Source organism: Asterias amurensis, chromosome 6, assembly GCF_032118995.1.
Source record: "Asterias amurensis chromosome 6, ASM3211899v1".
Classification (NCBI taxonomy): domain Eukaryota; kingdom Metazoa; phylum Echinodermata; class Asteroidea; order Forcipulatida; family Asteriidae; genus Asterias; species Asterias amurensis.
The window spans coordinates 2,788,360-2,809,783 of record NC_092653.1 but is presented as its reverse complement, the minus strand read 5'-3'; the positions used below and the strand labels follow the sequence as shown (position 1 = coordinate 2,809,783).

General features: G+C 38.3%; 1 protein-coding gene across 2 annotated transcripts; it reads left to right on the top strand.

The window, feature by feature from the left end:
* The first annotated feature begins 723 nt into the window (after nt 1–723).
* Nucleotides 724–20,615, top strand: LOC139938491 (microprocessor complex subunit DGCR8-like). Of its 2 annotated transcripts, none has more exons than XM_071934053.1 (17): nt 724–885; nt 1,855–2,418; nt 3,428–3,570; nt 4,151–4,322; nt 4,906–4,998; nt 6,258–6,327; nt 7,353–7,425; nt 7,782–7,842; nt 8,191–8,292; nt 8,702–8,800; nt 9,740–9,831; nt 11,241–11,341; nt 12,003–12,102; nt 13,368–13,424; nt 15,058–15,141; nt 16,452–16,565; nt 19,319–20,615. In XM_071934053.1, the coding sequence occupies exons 2-17, from the start codon at nt 1,893–1,895 to the stop codon at nt 19,340–19,342; spliced, it is 1,911 nt and encodes a 636-aa protein (XP_071790154.1). In that variant the 5' UTR covers nt 724–885; nt 1,855–1,892; the 3' UTR covers nt 19,343–20,615. The 2 variants fall into 2 exon arrangements, with proteins under 2 accessions (XP_071790154.1, XP_071790153.1); XM_071934052.1 differs by having other exon boundaries at nt 1,825–2,418.
* Nucleotides 20,616–21,424: the final 809 nt, after the last annotated feature.

Genomic DNA, 21,424 nt, shown 5'->3' with positions numbered 1-21,424 from the left:
TTTAGGCATTCTGACCCGGTACATAGCTACCACAGAAATTCTGCGCTTGCCCCGTATTTAGCAATTAAGAACAATGATGTAAGCGCAGAATTCGGCGATAAGCGGAGCCAGGATATTGGCCCGTCTACACTTTCATAATGCATTTGTTTTTGCCAGAGACCAAGTCACTTGACTCGGATGCAGCCGAAGGCTTCTGGTCCTGACTAACGGGATCCGTTTGAGTGAATCACTGTGCAAGCTGCAACAGGACCAGGAGCCCCCCCCCCCCCCCCCCCCCACTCCAACCACGGCCTCTCCAACCCCCGCCTAGGTTTGGAATGGGCTCAAATAATTCCCACATGAGATCAAAAGATGCAAACAAATGGAAAAAGTTCAATACAAAGATAGACCCCCCCCCTGGTTCCCCCTCCCCCTCCTGATTATTAAGACAACATTTTCTAGTTTCATGTGTGGGCTGTCATGGCTCTAGCTAAGACTGATAGCGTCAGAAGAATATGAAGACCGATGCACAGCTGCTGCAAGAACCGACAGACATTGACAAGGAGGGCTACAATTTACGAAAAGAACTGAATTTTTTAGAAGTCAAAATAAAACACTGTCAAATTGGTTTGTGATGGCTCTGACTGAGCGATTGAGGGCGGTTCCAAACTTGTTGAGCTAGTTATTCTTTACAGACATACAACGATAATCGTGGGGACGAGGGCAATTCGGGACGAGGTTGTTTGCTGATTGTCTTGCTTGTCCTCGGCGGTCGGTCTTGCACGTTTTTCTTGTTGCCTCCCCAAACGTTTGAGAACAGCCTCAGCCATGTCAGCTTTCATCATTATGTCGTCTGTGGAATGTGGTCGTTGGTAACTGAGGTCAGGGAGTGATGAAAAGGGCGAGGTAAAATTATTGGTGAATTATAAATATAAACGCCACTTTCCCCTCGCAAAAAATCGCCCATGCATGATGATGGGCGATTTGGAAGTGAAAAGTGCTGCCGCCGTTGAATGATTTTAAATGAAGTGTGATAATAATATCAATTTGGGTTTTCCATTGGAATTAAACTTGCCATTTTTTAAGGGTGTCCTTCTACTGCTTAATATAGTGACATGCCTATATACATGTTCATGTTGTTAGCATTGCATATACATATTCGTTACAATTAATTTTGAAGGGTTTGTTTTATTATACTAAAATTTAAGCTTAGTTAGTCAGTTAGTTCTTTTTTTAGACGGCCTATTTATTCTTCATTCTTCCTCTGTTCATTCTTGGGGTCTAAAGAGGGCGCTGTTTTACTTATGTTTTTCTTTATGTCATTACATGTATACGTATTATATGGGGAGTGGGTATTATTTTGATGTTATTTTATTGTGATTCCTTCCTCTATGTTGTTTGGTGTAATTTACTCAAATTACTGTAAACATGAAGAAGGTTTTTTTCTAGGATGTTAATTTTGCATTGCACATAAGTCATAAGAATGGAATGTTGATTCGATCAAATTAATTTGTATTAGGGCCCCTAAAGTTAGTTTGCAGGCTGGAATAATTTTAATTGTAAACTTGTCAAAGTTTACTTCTAGATCACCAGTTGGAGACATTTCAAAACTGTGCTGTTATTTCCAATGGCAGAGTCAGGAGTTATTATTTTTGATGATCCTGTCTCTGGTATCGCCAAGAGCAGCACAGTTTCCCCCCTCAACTGTCTTCATTCGCTACTCTCAATCAATTTAGAATCTTGACTTATAAGTTGTTTCCAAAGTTACCATGGCAACTGCCTGTGGACAATGCTTGAGGTGGTCAGAAACTGTGGTAACTGTGGAAACTTGAAAATCATCTACAGGAGCTCATGAGTTTTTTCCCCCGATTCAAGAGTTAAACAAGAAGTCGTCTGATCGAGGACTGGTAAAGATGGAAGACACCTCTCCAGAGTTTACTGAGATGGATAATGTATTAGAAAAAAGATTAGACGGACCACCGAGCAAAAAATGTAAACTTGATAAACATATTTTGGGGTTAACCGAAGCGGATAAGTTTCACGCCGTCCCGTCAGGCGACTTGAGTGATTTTCATCATCACCATTCTGCCAAGAATCATAAGAGTGAAGGGTCAAATTTTGGGGAGGACTTCAGGGTGCTGGATGAGTTTGCAGATGACGATGAGGAATTCGGAGAATTCGGTCTCTCGTCCCTGAGAGATGAGGATGGTTGTCATGACGATTATGAGGAAGATGAGGAAGACGATGAAGATGACATGGATAGCCTCGGCAGCGAGATTGACGCCCTTCTTGATGAGGGATTACCTGAGATGTACAATAAGGAGCCGAAGAGGAAACGAGGAGGAGGGTTGCTTGAGACGGAGGCGGGGGCAAGCAGAGAGACGGATGAATCGTTACCGGATGGTGTGGTTGGAGTAAGAACTAAGACCATTTTAAGGAGTAAGTATGCCCTCTCGTTATAATGTGTCATTGCATTGGTGACACTTTTGAAGTACATTAAAGGAACACATTGCCTTGGATCGGTCGATTTGGTCTTTGAGAGCGTTCTGTAACCGTTTGTTATAAAATGCATGGGTAGAAAGATGTTGTAAAAGTAGAATACAATGATCTAGACAAATATGCCTCGAAATTGCGTGGTTTTCTTTACACAAAAAATAGTTAATGGCCTGACGTTTTGACCCTAGCAGAGTCTTTCCCGAAGGCTAAATGACAACACAACAAACATTTTCTTTTTACCTCATCTACTAACACGGTCCGCCATTTACGTATGGGAGTCAAATTTTTGATTCCCATAAATGGCCGACCGTGTTACGCAAAAGGAAAACCGTGCAATTTTGAGTAAGACTTGTGTGGATCGTTATATTCTACTTTTAAAACAACTTTCTAAACATATGCATTTCATAACAAATGGTTTCAAACGCTTTTTATAGACCAACTCATCCGATCCAAGGCAACGTGTTCCTTTAACAAAATTGTACATTGTACAATAATGGCATTACGAAATACAGAAGGACGTGTCCGAATCGGCGGCTACAGCTAGGGCTGCAGCTCGATTTAGGGTCATCTTTTGTTGTATTCGCCATTTTGGATACGGCCTATGATCGATTGTACACATACAACCTTGGAACTGTAAGGGTTAAAAGGAACATCAATTCCTACCTCCAGCTCCCCTTTATTTTCATTTTGTTTTTATTTTTTTACCCCCTTGCCAAGAGTGGCTTTTAAGCCTTTGTTGGGGATTTCAAAGGAAGTGTACCACACAAAATAAAAGACAATCAAATTGTTGGAGGACAGTGGAGCCAGACCTTATGATATTAAGGTGGGCATCTGTCACCGTGCCCGACACAAGAGCAAATTGTAGTCGATCAATGATGTTGATGATTGTTACAGATTTAATGCCAAATTCAGATTATTCTTAATTACTCAAGCCTTTGTTCCTTTCCACCAGAGAGAGGTCAGATGCCACTAGAGGGCCTTCCAGACGGATGGATATCAATCGTACATGAGTGCGGTATGCCGTTGTATCTCCATCGACCAAGCAGGGTGTGTACGTGGTCTCGACCGTATCTACTTGGTGCTGGAAGCGCAAGGGTAAGCAGTGGCGCACCCAACTTAATGGGAAACTTGTGCCCTCTCTAAGGGCCTCCCCATACTTTTTTGATTTTTTTAGATTTTTGTTTATAGAAAGGAGCATCAAGGGCATCGTAAGAGATGGCGCACTCCAACCCCCATAGGCCTATTATGTACTTGGTTCATGCTGATTGTGTCATTAATGAGCATTTTGCAACGCACGCCTTTACTGCGAATCTGCAATGTTTAGTGGAGTGCATGCGGTGCATGTATTTTTAGACAGACAAGGACCCAAAGAAAGTCGATCATAGGTCAAGTCTACAAAACCCTCTGTTCTGTTTAAGTGTTTAATTTTGTATTTTAGCTGGGCACCCCTATCCCCCACATCTGTGTTGGGCCAAGCCATCTACATTTTGAGAGACAAATGGAGGAAATGTTATCACCTCCGAGTTTCAGGATTCTATGAAATGTAAAAAAAAATTGATTTATAAGACTACCTCTTTTAACATTTATGAGTCTTGTTTTGTTTTTTTGCCTTTAGAGTTACATTTTTAATCCGTTCTTAAAAAAAAAACAATTTTATGTTTGTCACTCCTATCAGAAACACAGACCACCTCTTGCCAGCATACCCTGTCTTCATTACCAAAGAGAAAAGGACAAAGAAGCTGCTCCTAAAGAAGTCGAGCAAAAAGGATCCTCGCTTCAAGATGCAGAGGTATCTCAGGAGGCCAACAAAGATGTTCCCAAAGACGGTGATCTGTCTGCCAAACAAGGTGAGCTATGTCCCAATCAAAATAAGCAACAGTAATTAGTGAGATCTCCAAATACTATTTTCTCAACTTGACATTATTTCTCTAGAAGATTAGAAATAATAAAAGTAATAATAACGTTGTAGACAACACTTTTGACAGACCGGCGACTCAAAGCGCTTGTTTAGTTTAAGACGGGTATGCTAAGAGAGCGTATTTGTGGCTTGTGGTCGAGCAGATAAGAACACCAGACTCAAGCTTTGCTTTTCTGATCAGCAAAGTGTGGGCTCGAGTCCCAGGGATGAAACTTGTGTTCTAATGCATGTGTCCTTCGGATGGAACGTAAAGCCATAGGTCCTGTGTGTTGTGTATTGTTTGAAAAGAACACAGTGCACTTATCATGAAAAGAATAAAGAGGTTGTCTGTTCGTCTGTTGGTATTTTATTTTGTAACTATTTTTTATTTTTATTTTTCTACAAGCGCGTAGGAACTTAGCAATGATGTTGCGCTATACAAATGCAGGCTTCTATTATTGTTGATAGTTTTCGATCCTTTATGTTGTCTTTGAACTTTGTTGATATTGTGTCATTCTTGATTATCTGATCAGAAGATAAAGCTGAAGGGAACAGTGTCTCGGACACGGCAAAACAAGATCCTCTACAGAGCCACAACATCCATATATGCAAGGATGAGTCTGTCAGTAAGTCAAGTGCCTTGTTTGATTGTAAAGCTTCTATCGTAGAAATGGCCTAATAACTGTCTTTTTTTTTTTCGCGCGTCAAGTTTTCCATCGCGCGACCGACTATAACTCGGCCTTTACAAGACGAGATAAATAGGGTGTGCATCAATTTCATGTTTCAAAAGTGTTGCATGTAAATCTTGCTCACAACAATTGGCCTGATACCTCACAGAGGCATTGAAGGCACTTGCCCTTTGTCAATGTCTTGATCCCCCTTATAATATTCTAGTAGAATTTGACATTTTCTGCAAAGAGTTGCCCAGGGCTCACCCTGAAGTCACGCTAGCCTGGCGGTGTACATTGTCTATTAAAAAGACTACACTAGTAAACTGATCACATTTTACATGTGATCAGGCCTACCACCATAATCAGAGTCTGACAGTTTTGATGTTGAGTTACTGAATGGTGTTGGGCTGAGAACTGCACCAGTAAACTGATTATGCTTTGGGATCAGGCATACCACCACAATCAGAGTCTGACAGTTTGGATGTTGAGTTACTGAATGGTGTTGGGCTGAGGACTGTAGTTAGTAAACTGATCATGCTTTACATGGGATCAGACATACCACTTTAATCAGAGTCCAACAGTTTGGGTGTTGAGTTACTGAATGGTGTTGGACTGAGGACAGTGCACTAGTAAACTGATTATGGTTTACATGGGATCAGGCATACCACCATAATCAGAGTCTGACAGTTTGGGTGTTGAGTTACTGAATGGTGTTGGACTGAGGACAGTGCAGTAGTAAACTGATTATGCTTTACATGGGATCAGACATACCACCATAATCAGAATCCAACAGTTTGGTAGTTGAGTTACTGTGTTGTGCTGGACTGAGGACTGCACTAGTAAACTGATAATGCTTTACATGGGATCAGGCATACCACCATAATCAGAATCCAACAGTTTGGTAGTTGAGTTACTGTGTTGTGCTGGACTGAGGACTGCACTAGTAAACTGATAATGCTTTACATGGGATCAGGCATACCACCATAATCAGAATCCAACAGTTTGGTAGTTGAGTTACTGTGTTGTGCTGGACTGAGGACTGCACTAGTAAACTGCTATGCTTTACATGGGGCATATCAGGCATACCACCATAATCAGAGTCCAACAGTTTGGGTGTTGAGTTAGACTTTGTTGAGTCCTGGTGGACTTTTTCCACCAAAATTTTGCTTTGTTGAACTGTTTTGTTTATTGTTTATTTTTATATTTTTTGGCAGGTGATACTGAGTTGAGGAGTTACCTGGAGCAGCTGTTTGACTTTGAGGTCGTCTCAATTAACAAATTCAAGTAAGTACAAATTGGAAAATAATAATATTCCGTAGCACAAGGAGCGGCAATTTAGCGCCCTCTGTAGTTGCTTTTCCACAGCCATTTTCATAGACTGGGCTCCCGTCTTAATCCGCAAGGATAAAGACAGGTACCTGCTACTCAGATCCAGTGATTCCATGGATGCATTGATATCATTGGGATACGTGCAGTGACATGAGCTTTCCATAGATGCCCAAACAGTACACTGCTGTCACGTCGGCAATAGAATTTGACTGCGGATCTCTATGTGAAATGAATGTAGGTCAAATGTGAATATACACGCTGGTTTGGAGGCAGGTCTCTGGCGTTTTTCACGAGCCTTGAAGTGTGACATCAGATGTTCAGGCTACCTTTTTCAAAGTGTCCCCACTGGTCTTAAAGAGGTGCTGGTACTGAGCGAAGGGGATCGTGAAAAGGTGGAACGTTTCTTTGTCCTTATTGCCTGCTGTTCATTGTTTGCAAAGCAGCAAGGTAATTTTTTTGTGAGACTGGTGAACGTTTTTTATATCCATGTCGGCCATTTAAAGGTTCCTAACTACCCATGTACTTGGAAAGACCCGAGCTGGGCCCAATTTCATGGCTCTGCTTACCGTAAGCACAGAATTGGCGCTTACGGAAGCAGGGAATTCTGTGCTTACGGTAAGCGTATTTCACGGGTTAGCGGCGAATTTTGGCTTCTGTGTGTGCGTACTCCACGTTACTAGGCATTCTACGCTTACAAGGCTAGCGCAAAAATTTGGCGCTTGCATGTAAGCGGGGAATCGTCATCGTTAGCGCAGAATTCGGCGGTAAGCAGAGCCATGAAATTGGGCCCTGGTAGAGATGTGTAAAGATTTTGTTGGAATTCATTATATATGGAAAGGTTTGCGGTAACACCATGTACATAATGTAACAACTATCTCTAAATGAGTTGGGGTGGTTCCTGAAAAGAACCGTTGGTTTCAACTCAAAGTTTCAACTCGGAATTTATATAGTTTAATAATTATTTGTTTGGGATTCCACAGGACCTGGGCTGACAGAAGGAAATACACCAAAGAAGTTAAAGCAAAGCATGAAGTCTTGAATCGACCACAGTTTGTGAGTAGTCAGATAAAACTTACAAGTTGATTTTATTATCAGGAATGGAATAATTCAGCTGATCACAGTCCAATTTCATAGCTCTGCTTATCGAAGAAATCTGAGCTTTAGACTTCCTAAAAAGCACATCTTGTTTTATGGGCAGCAAGCACAAAATGTCCTTGATAAGCAGAGCCATGCAAATGGGCCATGCTGATGTCCGCACTTTTTTTTTTTTTTTTTGAATATTATTGCCATAGGAAACTGAAGAAAAAAAACTTGTCAAGTTTGTCACAAACATTTCTAAAAGTATAAAGTTTGACACAAGAAACATTTGACACATTGGTGGTATTGATGATTAATTCTTTCAATTACAGCCTGGTCACCCTGCCGTAATAACCTGTAGGATAGCTGGTAATCAAAAGGATACCAAACGAGGTAAGATTAGATCCAATTGCTCAGAGATGAACATGGTACTTTCATTTTTTGAGAGGGGGGGGGGGGCTATAACTGAAGGCAGGTTGTGGGAAGAAGCTTGATGAGTATCATTGAGGTTTGGCTTAGCACACAAGTTTGAACCTGAATTCCCAAACTCTACTCTTGGTCTCTTTTTAAATGTTAAATAGTATTTTGCGGGGTCACTTTATCTTTTGTAATGGTTAGAGTATTGATTGTGTTTTGTATATGGGTTTATTCATCTTTTTATCCTGTTAATATCATTTTAATTCAGCTGTTTTTCTGCGACATTTATATGTAATAGTAGAATATCTAAATATCTTATTTCAGAGTTTGTTTTGAATACAACCAACAAGACACCGGTGTGCATCCTTCATGAGTATTCACAGATTGTTCTGAAGACTCAACCAACGTACACCTTTGATGATAGCGGTGAGTTTTGTCAGAATCATTTGACTTTGGCCACGGCTATGTCCATTGGCCGAAGACAATGCTGAAGAACTTTACCTTTGTCCTTAATTTTAGTTGTAACAACTAAAATCAGGTGATGTGTTTTTTCTAAACAAATACTAATGGTTTTCAGAGACAGTTTTCTTGAATTTGACTAGTATGAACTTCATTAATCATAAGCTTTCGCACAAAAATTAAAGAGTGATGTTTTTTTATCCCCACCGATTCTGTATAATACCTTTAAATAAAGGGGTTGAATGTGATTATGGAACTCTTTTCAAATTGAACGCAGAGTGAAGTAGCTGGTTGTCTCAATGTCTCATGTATCTCCCATTATCGCTCCGGACAAGAAAATTAAACAATGGTGTTTTTATCTGTTGAACATTTTCAGGGAATGCCAATTGTCCATTTCAAGCTTACGTCATGATTCACGGCACCAAGTATGGCAAGGGGCAAGCCAAGAGCAAGAAGGAGGCTAAAATGGAAGCAGGTTAGTTCATCTAGTAATGGAAGTGTAATCGTTTATCGTTTATCTATATTTAAAGATGCCATGTCAGATTTTTGGCCCCAAACATTAAAAAATATATTTTTTTGAGTGAATGGTATTTCAAAGAGTATCACCCGCTCTAACGAAAAAAAGTTTAACTTTTACTTCTAATGGTCAGGAACCATGACAAAAATTTAAAACGTTTCCTTTAAAACACATAAGAATTGGTCACGTGATATATTGTCGGGATGCTGACAAAAACTAATTTTGAGCACTTTATTTCACTGCTACTAATAATTGGCAGACTTTTTCGAGCAATGGCTCAAATGAAAGCTTGTAACTTTCTCAACCCCCATTAAAATACTTATTGAATTTTAAATCAAAATTTTTGGGTCAAACCGGCCAAAAATCTGACATAGCATCTTTAATGGTCAGACGGTAGGAGCAGGGCTTGAAATGTACTGCATGCCCGGGGCCAGTGTTTTAAGCATCGGGCCAGTAAACCAGCGTCTTGTGTAAATAATGTTTGAAATGTTGACTTTGAGTCAGAAAAATATCTTCTAATTCTGTTGAATATTAATTTATGAAAGTTGTACCCGTAGATGTACAAGTACATACAAAAACAAATTTAATTAAGACATTCTGTGTAGATAGTTTTGGGGTGAAATATTTTCCAAACCATATTAATAATAAAAATAATAATAAGACTTGTAATGCGCACATATCCTACCTGCTGGGTGTTCAAGGCGCATTAAAACCAAAAACAAAAGACAAAGAAAAACAGACACAACAAAATTAGTCATTGAAGGGAATCCATTCTAAAAAATATTGTCCACCAACAGCCGCAGTGCTTCTCACCAAAATAGTTTTTATGGTATTAATTTTTGGAGTAGTTTCCATGACGCCATTGTTAACTTTTTATTGACCACTGTTTACTCACAGCAAGGGCGACATTAGAAATCTTGATTCCTGGTGTTGTGTTGAATGAAGGCAGTAAGAAGACCGGTAAAGAGCAAGACTCGGAGCAACTTGAGGTAAGCTTTGATTGGCTGTTATTTCAAATCCTTTGACCAATCATTCTGCAATCGTTGTAGTGTGCTGCTGGTACTAGTATTCGGTTGACTAGTGTTTGTCTTCTTTAATTCTGTAGTGTTTTAACCACGAAGCCATTGGTAACTGACTCCTTTGTCATTTGTCTGTTGGCTTTTATGTAGTGTTTTATCAAATATACACATCAGTCACTGACAGTGGGGTGCATGATATGTGCACACAATGTAGTTAACAGACCCGGTTTTTTACTTTTCTGTCTTTATTATGAAGTAAGTTTGACTCATTTCTTATTTTTTTCCTTGATTTTATTCTGTAGTATTTTGATCATCTCATCACTGACAGTGAAGTGTGTGATCTGTGTCTGATTTTATTTTTGTTGTATCTTAACCATATAGCTATCACTGCCTTCTTTCTCTGCTGTTTTTGTTGTAGTATTTTGGTCATACATGTATATATACTCATCACAGACAAAGAAGTGTGTGATCTGTGTCTGATTTTATTATGTTGTATCTTAACCATATAGCTATCACTGCCTTCTTTCCCTGCTGTTTTTTTTTTGTAGTATTTTGGTCATACATCATCACTGACAGTGAAGTGTGTGATCTGTGTCTGATTTTATTATGTAGTATTTTTAACATTATCGCTGACCTCTTTCTTGCGTGTCTCTCTGCTTTTATTCTGTAGTGTTTTGGCTATGAGCTATCACTGACAGCAGAGTCTGTGATCGGTGTACAGACTGACTTTTTTAAATTCGCTCATTTTTATTCTATTTGGCCAGAGGGCAGAGTGTATGTACTGTGTATAAAGTCTATAATAGATGTTAATTTTGCATCGGGGATAAAGAATATACTCAGTACTTTCCCGCGTCCAGTGAAAAATTATCACAGGCATATTACTCGGGTGGGATTCGAACCCACGACCCTTGCAATTCTAGAGCAGTGTCTAGTCAGCCCTTCTGTCTGTCCATTTGTTTCCTTTCATTTTGAAGTAATTTCCTCATAATGCCATCATTGACTTATGTAGTATTTTGACCATATACATTGGTATCACTGACAGCAGAGTGTATGAGCTATATAAAGTATAGTGAACTGACCCCTCTTCTTGTTGTGTTTTCAATTCTGTAGTGTATTGACCATATTATAACTATCCATTTATTCTGTAGTAATTTGATCATAGAACTATCATTGACTCTTTTTGTTTGTCTCCTTGTCTCATTGCATTTATTCTGTAGTAATTTGATCATAGAACTATCATTGACTTTTGTTTTTGCTCCTTGTCTCCTTGCATTAATTCTGTAGTATTTAGATCATAGCTATCACTGACGGGAATATTTGATATCTATACAAAGTGTAGTTAACAGACTCCTTTTCTTTTATCTTCATTTACTCTGTAGTATTTTGACCATATAGCTATCACTGACAGCAGGGTGTATGATCTGTGCACCAAGTCTGGTCAACTGACTCCCTTCCAAGTCCTTGGTGAATACAGACAAAGGTTTGTTTAAAGGATGTGGGTACTTTTTTAAAAAAAAACACAATGTCCACAGATTTACATTAAACTTACACAGTTTGAAGATAATGATAATACAAAGCTTCCCTTAAAATACTAGTTGCTGAGGTGCTGTAGTTTTTGAGAAATAAGTAAAACAATGTCATGAAAATACGTTTTTGAAAGCTAAAAATAATTTTCGTCTCACGATCAGTGAGACGAAAATTATTTTCATGACATTGTTTTACTCATTTCTAAAAAACTACAGCACCTCAGCAACTAATATTTTCAGGGAAGCTTTATACTATCATTATCCTCAAACTGTGTAAGTTTAGTGTAAATTTGTAGAAATTGTAGATATTTATATTGTGACAGTACACTTTGATTGATAAACATCTTCTGCCTCTTAGTGAAACTTAGCCCTTGCCTTGCATCTTCAGATCAAAATCAGACCACTACCGAGATTCTTTCCAGAGTTTTTCAATTTTGTATACCATAACCACACCCATGTCAAAATGTTTAGCGTGATTGGTAGTAATGGATAGGCTAAGAGAGGGGAACTAAGGAATTTTGGAAGTCCTTTTTTTTTGTCGGCTACAAGGAAATGAAGCTCACCACATAGTATTTCTTCTTTGATTATTTATTGTTATCGCTCTTAATTTTTTAGGAATCACGGCATGGAGGCGATGAACTTCAACTATGAAGTCAAGATAACAAATCACCATAAGAGAGAGTATACAATGACGCTAGGAGAGCACATAGTCACAGTTAGTACATTTCTTGGGTTGTATCCAGACTCGCGGCTACAGTTTGGGCTAATAGCTGTAATGATAATAATAATATTGAAGTCTTATATAGCACTTGTATCTACCAACAAGGTACTCAAGATGCTTACATTTATACAGAAAGAGAGGTTATTGAAAGTTATGAATTCTGAGACCCAATTATGTAGCACCTTATAAGGGTTTACAAGGTGCTACGGTGCATTTAGTAGCAGCCACAGCCAGTAAAACCCGGGCGAACCCCTTCTCTTTTCGAAGTGAACGTGGTTCTTTTACATGCGTTACACAACACATGGAACCAACGGCTTTACGTCCCATCCGAAGGACGAAGCAATGGTTAAGTGTCTAGCTCAAGGACACAAGTGTCACAAGTGTCACGGCTGGGGATTCGAACCCACACTCTGCTGGCCACGACACTTCCACAGTAAGTACATGTAGCCGCTATTTCGGATACAGCCTTCATAACCAAAGATTGACAAAGCAAGCTCCTGAGATCCTCTGTTAAATAAAACATGTGATTTATTCGTGGCCAGACATAATTGTGGTGTGTCATGGCCAAGAGGTCAAGAGCACTGACTTAAGCTCTGGTGTTCCTGATCAACAGAGTGTAGGTTCCAGTCCTGGTCCTAACACTTTTGTCCTTGATACTTTACCATGATTGCTTTGTCCTCCAGATGGGACAGTAAGCCATAGGCTCCGTGTATTAGCATTGGTAGTGCATGTAAAAGAACCCAGAACACTTATTGTGGTTAAAAGGCAGTGGACACTATTGGTAATTACTCAAAATAATTTTTAGCCTAAAACCTTACTTGGTAACGAGTAATGGGGAGAGGTTGATAGTATAAAACATTGTGAGAAACGACTCCCTCTGAAGTGACGTACATCGTTTTCGAGAAAGAAGTATTTTTCCTCGAATTTGATTTCGCGATCACAGATTTAGAATTTGAGGTCTCGAAATCAAACATCTGAAAGCACTAAACGTCGTGTGACAAGGGTGTTTTTTCTTTCATAGTTATCTCGCAACTTCAACGACCAATGGAGCTCAAATTTTCACAAGTTTGTTATTTTATGCATATGTTGAGATACACCAAGTGACAAGACTGGTCTTTGACAATTACCAATAGTGCACCCTTGTCTACAGGCTTCCTTATGCTTGTGAGCTACATTGATTGAGTTCACTTATGAGGCAATCTTGGTTTCATAAATCAGAAACAGATAAGGAAATAACAATAAGTATGTTTGTCTTCCAGGGTTTTTGCAAGAACAAAAAAGTAGGCAAGCAGCAAGGGGCCCAGCAGTTACTTCAGGTAAGGTGACTTTGTGTTGCAAAGAATACCCCATTTCCATCAATAAGGTGTGGAATTTCATCAGGAGTTTCTATTGAATTTACCCGCTGTATCAAAGACCAAGAGATTGACGATGAAGTTTTAGTCAACCTCGTTCCACGGGGTGCAAAGTTTATGTTGCGCATTTGAACAAATTTATACGGAATCTGTGCCATTTTAAAATCAATACATTCATTTTATTCCTAAACCACTTTTATAAACCACCTACATGGTGGACCACAAATGTGTAATGACCTACCATCTTGCGTTACCGAGAAGCTTTATAAAGAAAATTAAATACCACTGTTTATTCATTTCAATATACATTGTACTTTCATATTTCTCCCTACTGTTCTGAAATATTGAACATTTTGTAACTTGAACAACCATCAAACATTTCACACTGTTGTTAATTTTGTTTGATTAATAATTGATGGACATTTAAATGTTACTGTTTTTGTCACTTTTATATGGGGAGAGAGATTTTCATACATTGAGTTCATGATGAACAAAATTCTTTTGAACCAGTGTGCTTTTTAACCATGTGTTTTTCATCATGTTTTGCAGAATGTCAACCCTGGGTTGATGGTGTTATGAACTTATTTTCTTACATACTGCTTTATTAACATAATGTTATTTTGTAGTCAAAGTTGTTTACTGTACATTTTAAAGCCATTATACCCTTGGTACAGGAAAAAAAAAAAGTTTACAGATTTACAAATAATTTACAGAGTTTACAGAAGGTAATGGTGAAAGACTACTCTTGAAATATTGTTCCATGAAATGCTTTACTTTTTGAGAAAACATTAAAACAATATAAATTCTCGTTAGCGAGAATTACGGATTTATTTTAAACACATGTCATGACACGGCAAATCGTGCGGAAACAAGGCTGGGTTTTCCTGTTGGTTTCTCCCGACTCCGATGACAGATTGAACCTAAACTCTCACAGGTTTGTTATTTTATATATTAGTTGTGATACACGAAGTGTGGGACTTGGACAATACTGTTTACCGAAAGTGTATAATGGCTTTAACACACATTTTAACTTCCTAGTGATGTACTATTTGTCCTGTATATTGTTTAAAATTTTGAATTTTATTTTTAGCACAATGTTTCGTTTGTGCAAACTGATGTGAATTGAATTGACCGTATTTTTTTTTCACAATAGGGGCTTTCACCGGCAAAGTTCCTTGTATCACAATGGCAGTTATACTTTACTTTATTTATCAGTAAAGACCAGAACAAGCACGTACTCAGACTCACTTGTCCCCTGTTCCATTTTTTCTTAATGATCAGCCTACATGTTAATATTTGTTCCTCCATCGCCCGCCCTCAGCTTGCTAAGATTGTATGTCCTTGGTAGTTGTTGCAAACCAGAACTTTTTATTTGTACTTAACATTGCCTGTTTGTATGTATGTATGTATTGTTTATTGTAGACTTTTATACCATTTTTTTTTTCTTGTTGCATCTAATAAATCAATTTTCCTCTTTTGGACTAATAAAGAATAAATTGAATTAAAATTCTAGAGAGATTAACTTATTATGAGGCAATCAAATGTTTAAGTTTATAAGTCAACATATTTAAATGTTGATCGCCGTTTTTTCTTGCAGCTTCTTCATCCACATGTTGATAACTGGGGAGGAATCATCAAAATATACGGCAAAGGGACTGTCTCAAGAAACATGAAGAAAAAAGTAAGCCAGCAAACTTTGTTTTAAAGCCTTCTTTCCAATACATTTGCCATATTGTATTGAAAGGGAAGGTACATGAAGGTACACTTACCGGTTAAAGGAACACGTTGCCTTGGATCGGTTGAGTTGGTCGTGAAAAGCGTTTGTAACCTATTGTTATAAAATGCATATGATTAGAAAGATATTTTTGAAGTAGAATATAATGGTTCACACAAGTATCACTCAAAATAGCGTGGTTTTCCTTTTACCTCGTCGACTAACACGGTCGGCCATTTATGGGAGTCCCATAAATAGCCCACTGTGTTAGTTCGCAGAGTAAAAGGAAAACTACGCAATTTCGAGGCAAATTTGTGTGGATCTTTGTATTCTACTTTTTCATCTATTATCCATATTCATTTTATAAAAAACGGTTACAAACGCTTTTCAAAGACCAACTCGACCGATCCAAGGCAACGTGTTCCTTTAAGCAAGACACTTAACTGATCTTTGACAATTACCAATAGTGTCCAGTGTCTTTAAACTAATTTAAAACCTGTCTTAGAATGTTTCTGTATGTCCAAGCGCCTTGAGTACCTTATTAACAAATACCTTTAACAGTTTCCAGATCCTAATTGGTCAAAACCCGATCACATGGGGATGTCTTAACGGATGATAAAGGACCGGCTTTGAAAACATAAATGGCCCCTAAACCAGTTTACATTGTGTACAACTAGGTTGCGCTTTACATGCACTTTACATGCACTGTATCGCATGCTTATTCGTCTTAGTTTTAATTGTAGTTATCTTCCAGTACGCGCTAATCCACCAATCAGAAGCTCGCACTACTAGGGGGATAAAAACATATGCTACGACCTCTGTTTTATATCCTACTTCCTCTGTTTTTATTACACAGAGCGTATTGTGAAATGTCATTTTGTCATGCTCCTTATACGGACAGTGCAAAATTTACATTCTAAACTTTGTGTGCGTGAATGCTGTTCGTCGTGAAGTAATGTTCTGAAATTTTTAACTCTGCGCGTTGCACGTGAGACTGGAAGATAAATTTGTTATCTTGGAAATACGGAAAATTATAGCGCGTCTGCATCCCATATCCAACGAGGCCGAGTTGGATATGGGACGCAGACGTGCTTTATTTTTTTGTATTCCACTCACGCTTGTGTGATAACTTATAATAGGAGGGCTATATCAGACTATTATTATTTCCAGCCACAACAAAGATCTTTCCTTTTTCTCTGTGGTGAAATAATCTTTCAAATGATGGATGGATTCTGGATGTAATAATGATTGTGGATTCTTAATTTGGTCTCTTCCAGGAAGCAGAGCAGAGCATAATCAGACTTCAAGCCAAATGTGAAAATGCTCCAAATGAAGCAATCTTAAAGAAACTCAGAGATGAAATGCTGGCATTCTATGACAAAGTGAAACAGGTAAGTCAAGCTTGTTTCAAGATTTCCTTACTATTGAGGGATCTTGTCAAAATTAATCCAGAACAGGTACATGTAGTCAGATGACAATTCTCTGATGTCAAATTTTTGTTGGATTTCAGTTGGACTGTATTTTTAAAGGATGGCTGCAGTGTTTTTTTTAATAATGTAAACGATTAAACATGACTTTTTAAACCTGAAATATTTTTTTATTATTTTTAATTAAATGCGCAAGTGTTTTAAAAATGGTTTTCAAGAGATTAGGGGAACCCACCCCGCCCCTAAAAGGGAGCATAAACGTGACGTCATGTCGGGAACCCTAGCCGTCGGGCACCCTGGCTGTGTGCATATAGAGACGTGTGCACTGTGTGGCCTGGTACCTAGGCGCGCGTAGTTAGGGACCAGACTCTTTTTGCCGACGATATGTTTGAATTCCCGACGTGACGTCGATGGTAGGGGTGGTAACAATCCACAAAATGGGGGGCATGACTTATTCGCTAATTACGCAAGTGAGATATGTCGGGGAAAAAACAAAACACATTTTATTGATGTTCAATACACATATCAGAAATAAATGACAGCAAAATTAACTGTTTTATTTTAATTCACTGCAGCATCCCTTTAAGAGAGACATGGTTTTACTCGTTGACAGCCACACAGTTCTCTGATGCACTTAAGACATGCCCTCATGCCAATGCAACCCACTCAGCGCTCTGGGGTTTGACTAGCTGCTTAAATGTAGTATATATAGACTTGCGTTTTTTGGAGAATCTGAAGGGTTTGGCAGTCATTAGATGTAATTAAAGATGTGTAGTGTGACTTTTAAGTGAGACATATAAAGAGACCCCTGCTTAAAGCCATTGGACACTTTCGGTAAACAGTGTTGTCCAAAGGCCCACACTTCGTGTATCATAACTTATTTATAAAATAACAAACGTGTGAAAATTTAGGCTCAATCGGTCATCGGAATCGGGAGAAAATAACGGGAAAACCCACCCTTGTTTCTGCACGTAAATATGTGTTTACAATAAATCCCAAATTCTCGACATCGAGAATTGATAATTGTTTTAATGTTTTCTCAAAAAGTAAAGCATTTCATGGAATAATATTTCAAGAGAAGTCTTTCACCATTACCTTCTGTAAACCCTGTAAGTTATTTGTAAATCTGTGAACTTTTATTTTCTGTTCCGAAAGTGTATAATGGCTTTAAGTGAGACATATAAAGAGACCCCTGCTTGTTTTCCATTAGACAGCTATCTAAGTCTACGCCGTTTGCAAACAAATGTAAAACAAATGTAACCCCGGGCACTGTGAACTTCTCCCTTGTTTTTCCCTGACATGTTGGGTAAAACACCTTGTCCTGATGGTTGTCCTGGACTAATTTTGACAATGTCCGTTAGTATAGCGTAAAGGGTACCCTTGAATGTTTGAATACTGTAACACACTTCCTTCCTGTACAGAAATACCTCCTGAAATCCTCTAAAGAATTCATCAGATGACACTTGAAGACACATAATTTATGTCATTTTTTAATGTTCTTTTAAAGGCAGTGTACACGTTTTGTAATAATTGTCAAAGACCAGTGTTCTCACTTGGTGTATCCCATCATAAGTGTAAAATAACAAGCCTTTGAAAATTTGGGCTCAATAGGTCATCGAAGTTGCGAGAAAATTATGAAAGAAAAAACACCCTTGTTTGTTGGACGAATTTGTGTTCTTTCAGATAGGAATAAAATACTTCTACATTGTAGCAAGAAGTCTTTTAATATTTTAGTGAGAAATTACCTCTTTCTCAAAAACTACGTTACTTCAGGGGGAGTCGTTTCCAACAATGTTTTATACTATCAACAGCTCTCCAGTGCTCGTTACCAAGGCAGTTTTTAAGTTAATATTTGTTTTGAGTAATTACCAAACGTGTACATGTACCTTCCCTTTTCAAGCCCGGTTCATACTTCCTGCGAATGCATGCAATAGAAATTTTGACGTCACAAATTCGCAAACAAATAATTTAAATCTGTTGGGCTGTGCACAACTCCTGAGAAACAATTGCAGCAAAACCAGAGATGTGATGTCAAAATTCCCTTTACATTCGCAGGAAGTATGAACCAGACTTTACTGTTGTATTTTTGTATGTCTATGCCCTGTCTTGCCTTACTCTTCCTTGCTTTTTAGGATTTGAGAGAAATGCACATTTGGGCGACAGGTAATTTACCGATGCCGGCAGGGATAGGCCTATATTTAATGAGTAACTTTTAGCTCTCTGTTTGCGGGACTGGCACTAGTTTGGGCACTGGCCTAGTGACCAGTCTTGTTTCTTGATATTCTTTCTTCAATTTTGTGCATTTTAAAACATGTTATTCTTTTGATCATTTTCATATAAGGGGCGTAGATTGTATCTTAGTTATTATAATAACATGATTACAGTATTATTTATATCCGCATTCTTAAGTGTGTCTTTGCTTTGTCTGTTGAAATTTTAATGACATTTCACTCAAATCTTACAGTCCAGAGGCTTATGTTAAAAGGGCCTGTGTCACCATGATCAAAGCAGGCCTATGGCTGTACATGGAATTGTAAACTCTCACCCAGTTACATTATGTACTCTCCAATATCCATCTACATGTAGGTATGATAAAGAGGGAGGGTGATGTGTGCAGTGACTGGATGAGCGTTCATTCTCACAGCTAAAAAAAGTCCTTCTTTGATCTTGAAGACACCGCCCCTTTAATGATTATCACTCCCTTCATGTCCTCATAGGATGATGATGCTGAAGATGGTTGAAGAAATACTCCCTCCGATAAAAGCGTCTTCAAGCCCTTGTCTTTAGAAGGAAGTTCATTGATGCAGGGTAATCAATGGCTAATGCTGACCAATGCTGCAATGTGAAGTGAGTGATTTCTGTTGGAATGGGAGGTGACTGCCCTGTAGGCTATGTTCCTAAAGTCCGAAAACCCTATGTTCCGAAAACCCTCTGTTCCGACAACCCCATGTTCGGATAACTTATGTTCAGACAACTTTATGTTCTGACAAACCTATGTTCCAACAACCCTTTGAGTTGGTCAAAGAAAAAGTGAAGGGAGGCATTGCTTTCCAGGAGGTGGGCAGGGGCCATGTTGTCGACTATTGACGGCACTGCATGTATCTAGATTGTTCATGGGGGGGGGGTTGGCACTTGGGGGTTGCCTGGAATGGGCATGTGCCCTGACCCGAGAAAATGAATATCTTGAGACAAAATGTCTATGAAGGAATGTATCGTATTTATTATTTCTCCTTACAATTAATATAATTCAAAAGAAGAATTTAAGTTATAAAAACTGAATTGTAAATCTCAAAAGCATGCTTTCGAACCCTGCACAGCTTTTCAAAGAAACAGTAAACAATTAACTATCCTTCAAATGCTAACACTCTTCAAGCCAGTTTTGTTGTAGGCTTACAAATATTTTTCACATTTGAAAATATCTGCAATAATATATAAAAATGCTTTTATTTTATATAGGTTGTTATAACAACCATATTTTTACTTACTAATGGCAAGATACAGTGTAAGTAATGAAGGTCTAATGAATACTGTATTGGACTGTTTTTAATTCTAGTTGGTTGAGAAGAGACTGGTCCTTTAAAGGTGTTATACAGGATTGGCAGAGCTTACAAAAAAGCCCATACAGTGTTAACGTTTTGTGTGATTACCCATATACATGAAATAACAAACCTGTTAATTTTGTTGCTTAAAGGCAGTGGACACTATTGGTAATTACTCAAAATATTTATTGGCATAAAACCTTTCTTGGTGACGAGTAATGGGGAGAGGTTGATGGTATAAAACATTGTGAGAAACGGCTCCCTCTGAAGTGACAGTTTTTGAGAAAGAAGTAATTTTCCACGAATTTGATTTCGAGACCTCAGATTTAGAACTTGAGGTCTCAAAATCAACCATCTAAACGCACACAACTTCGTGTGACAAGGGTGATTTTTCTTTCATTATTATCTCGCAACTTGGTTGATTTCGAGACTATGGCACTCTACAACGTTTTATACCATCAACCTCTCCCCATTACTCGTCACCAAGAAAGGTTTTATGCCAATAATTATTTTGAGTAATTACCAAAAGTGTCCACTGCCTTTAATAAATATGAAATGTAATAAATACAAATGATTGAAAAGATTGGTAATCTGAAATTCTACTTTTTAAATCTTAATACTACCAATTGTCCTTAGAAACGATTCTGTCTGAATAACTGCCACATGTGTGATGACCAACAAAAGTACTATTGGTACAACATTTTAAAATGGCGACAATTAGACATATTATGTAAAGCTGCATAGAACGTTTCCTTTGGTTCTTAGAACCGTTCGATTCTTTAAATACCCACATAAATGTAGGTATCATACAATTTAACTGAGATGTGAATGTTTCATTTCAAAGGTGGTAGAGCTTTTGAGATATCGCCATAAATCCGGAGCGGTTTAGTCCACGCAGGAAGAATAATCCGTAATTGAAATACACAATCTGAGAGACGCTTTAGTAACTCTTCTCATATTTAAATTTTGGGGGATAAAAACTGAATTTAGTTGTTGTTTCCATTTAGCACATTCTGATCAGCAGAGTGTGGGTTCGAATCCCCAGCAGTGCCACTTGTGTCCTTACAGACACTTGACCATTGCTTTGTCCTTCGTATGGGATGTAAAGCCGTTGTTCCCTTAACGCATGTAAAAGAACTCAGTGCACTTATCAAAAAGAGAAGGGGTTTGCCCTGCTGTTCCTGTCTGTGGCTGCTTAATGCACCGTAGCACCTTGTAAACCCTTATAAGGTGCTAACTAATTGGGTCTCAAAATTCATCACTGCAATAACTTATCTTTCTGAA

Excerpts from the sequence above, each read along its gene's own strand:
- LOC139938491 (XM_071934053.1), top strand. The coding sequence starts at position 1,893 with ATGGAAGACACCTCTCCAGAGTTTACTGAGATGGATAATGTATTAGAA. Across the intron at positions 15,142-16,451 it reads CAAGAAACATGAAGAAAAAA|GAAGCAGAGCAGAGCATAAT; the intron begins GTAAGCCAGCAA and ends GGTCTCTTCCAG. Across the intron at positions 16,566-19,318 it reads TCTATGACAAAGTGAAACAG|GATGATGATGCTGAAGATGG; the intron begins GTAAGTCAAGCT and ends ATGTCCTCATAG.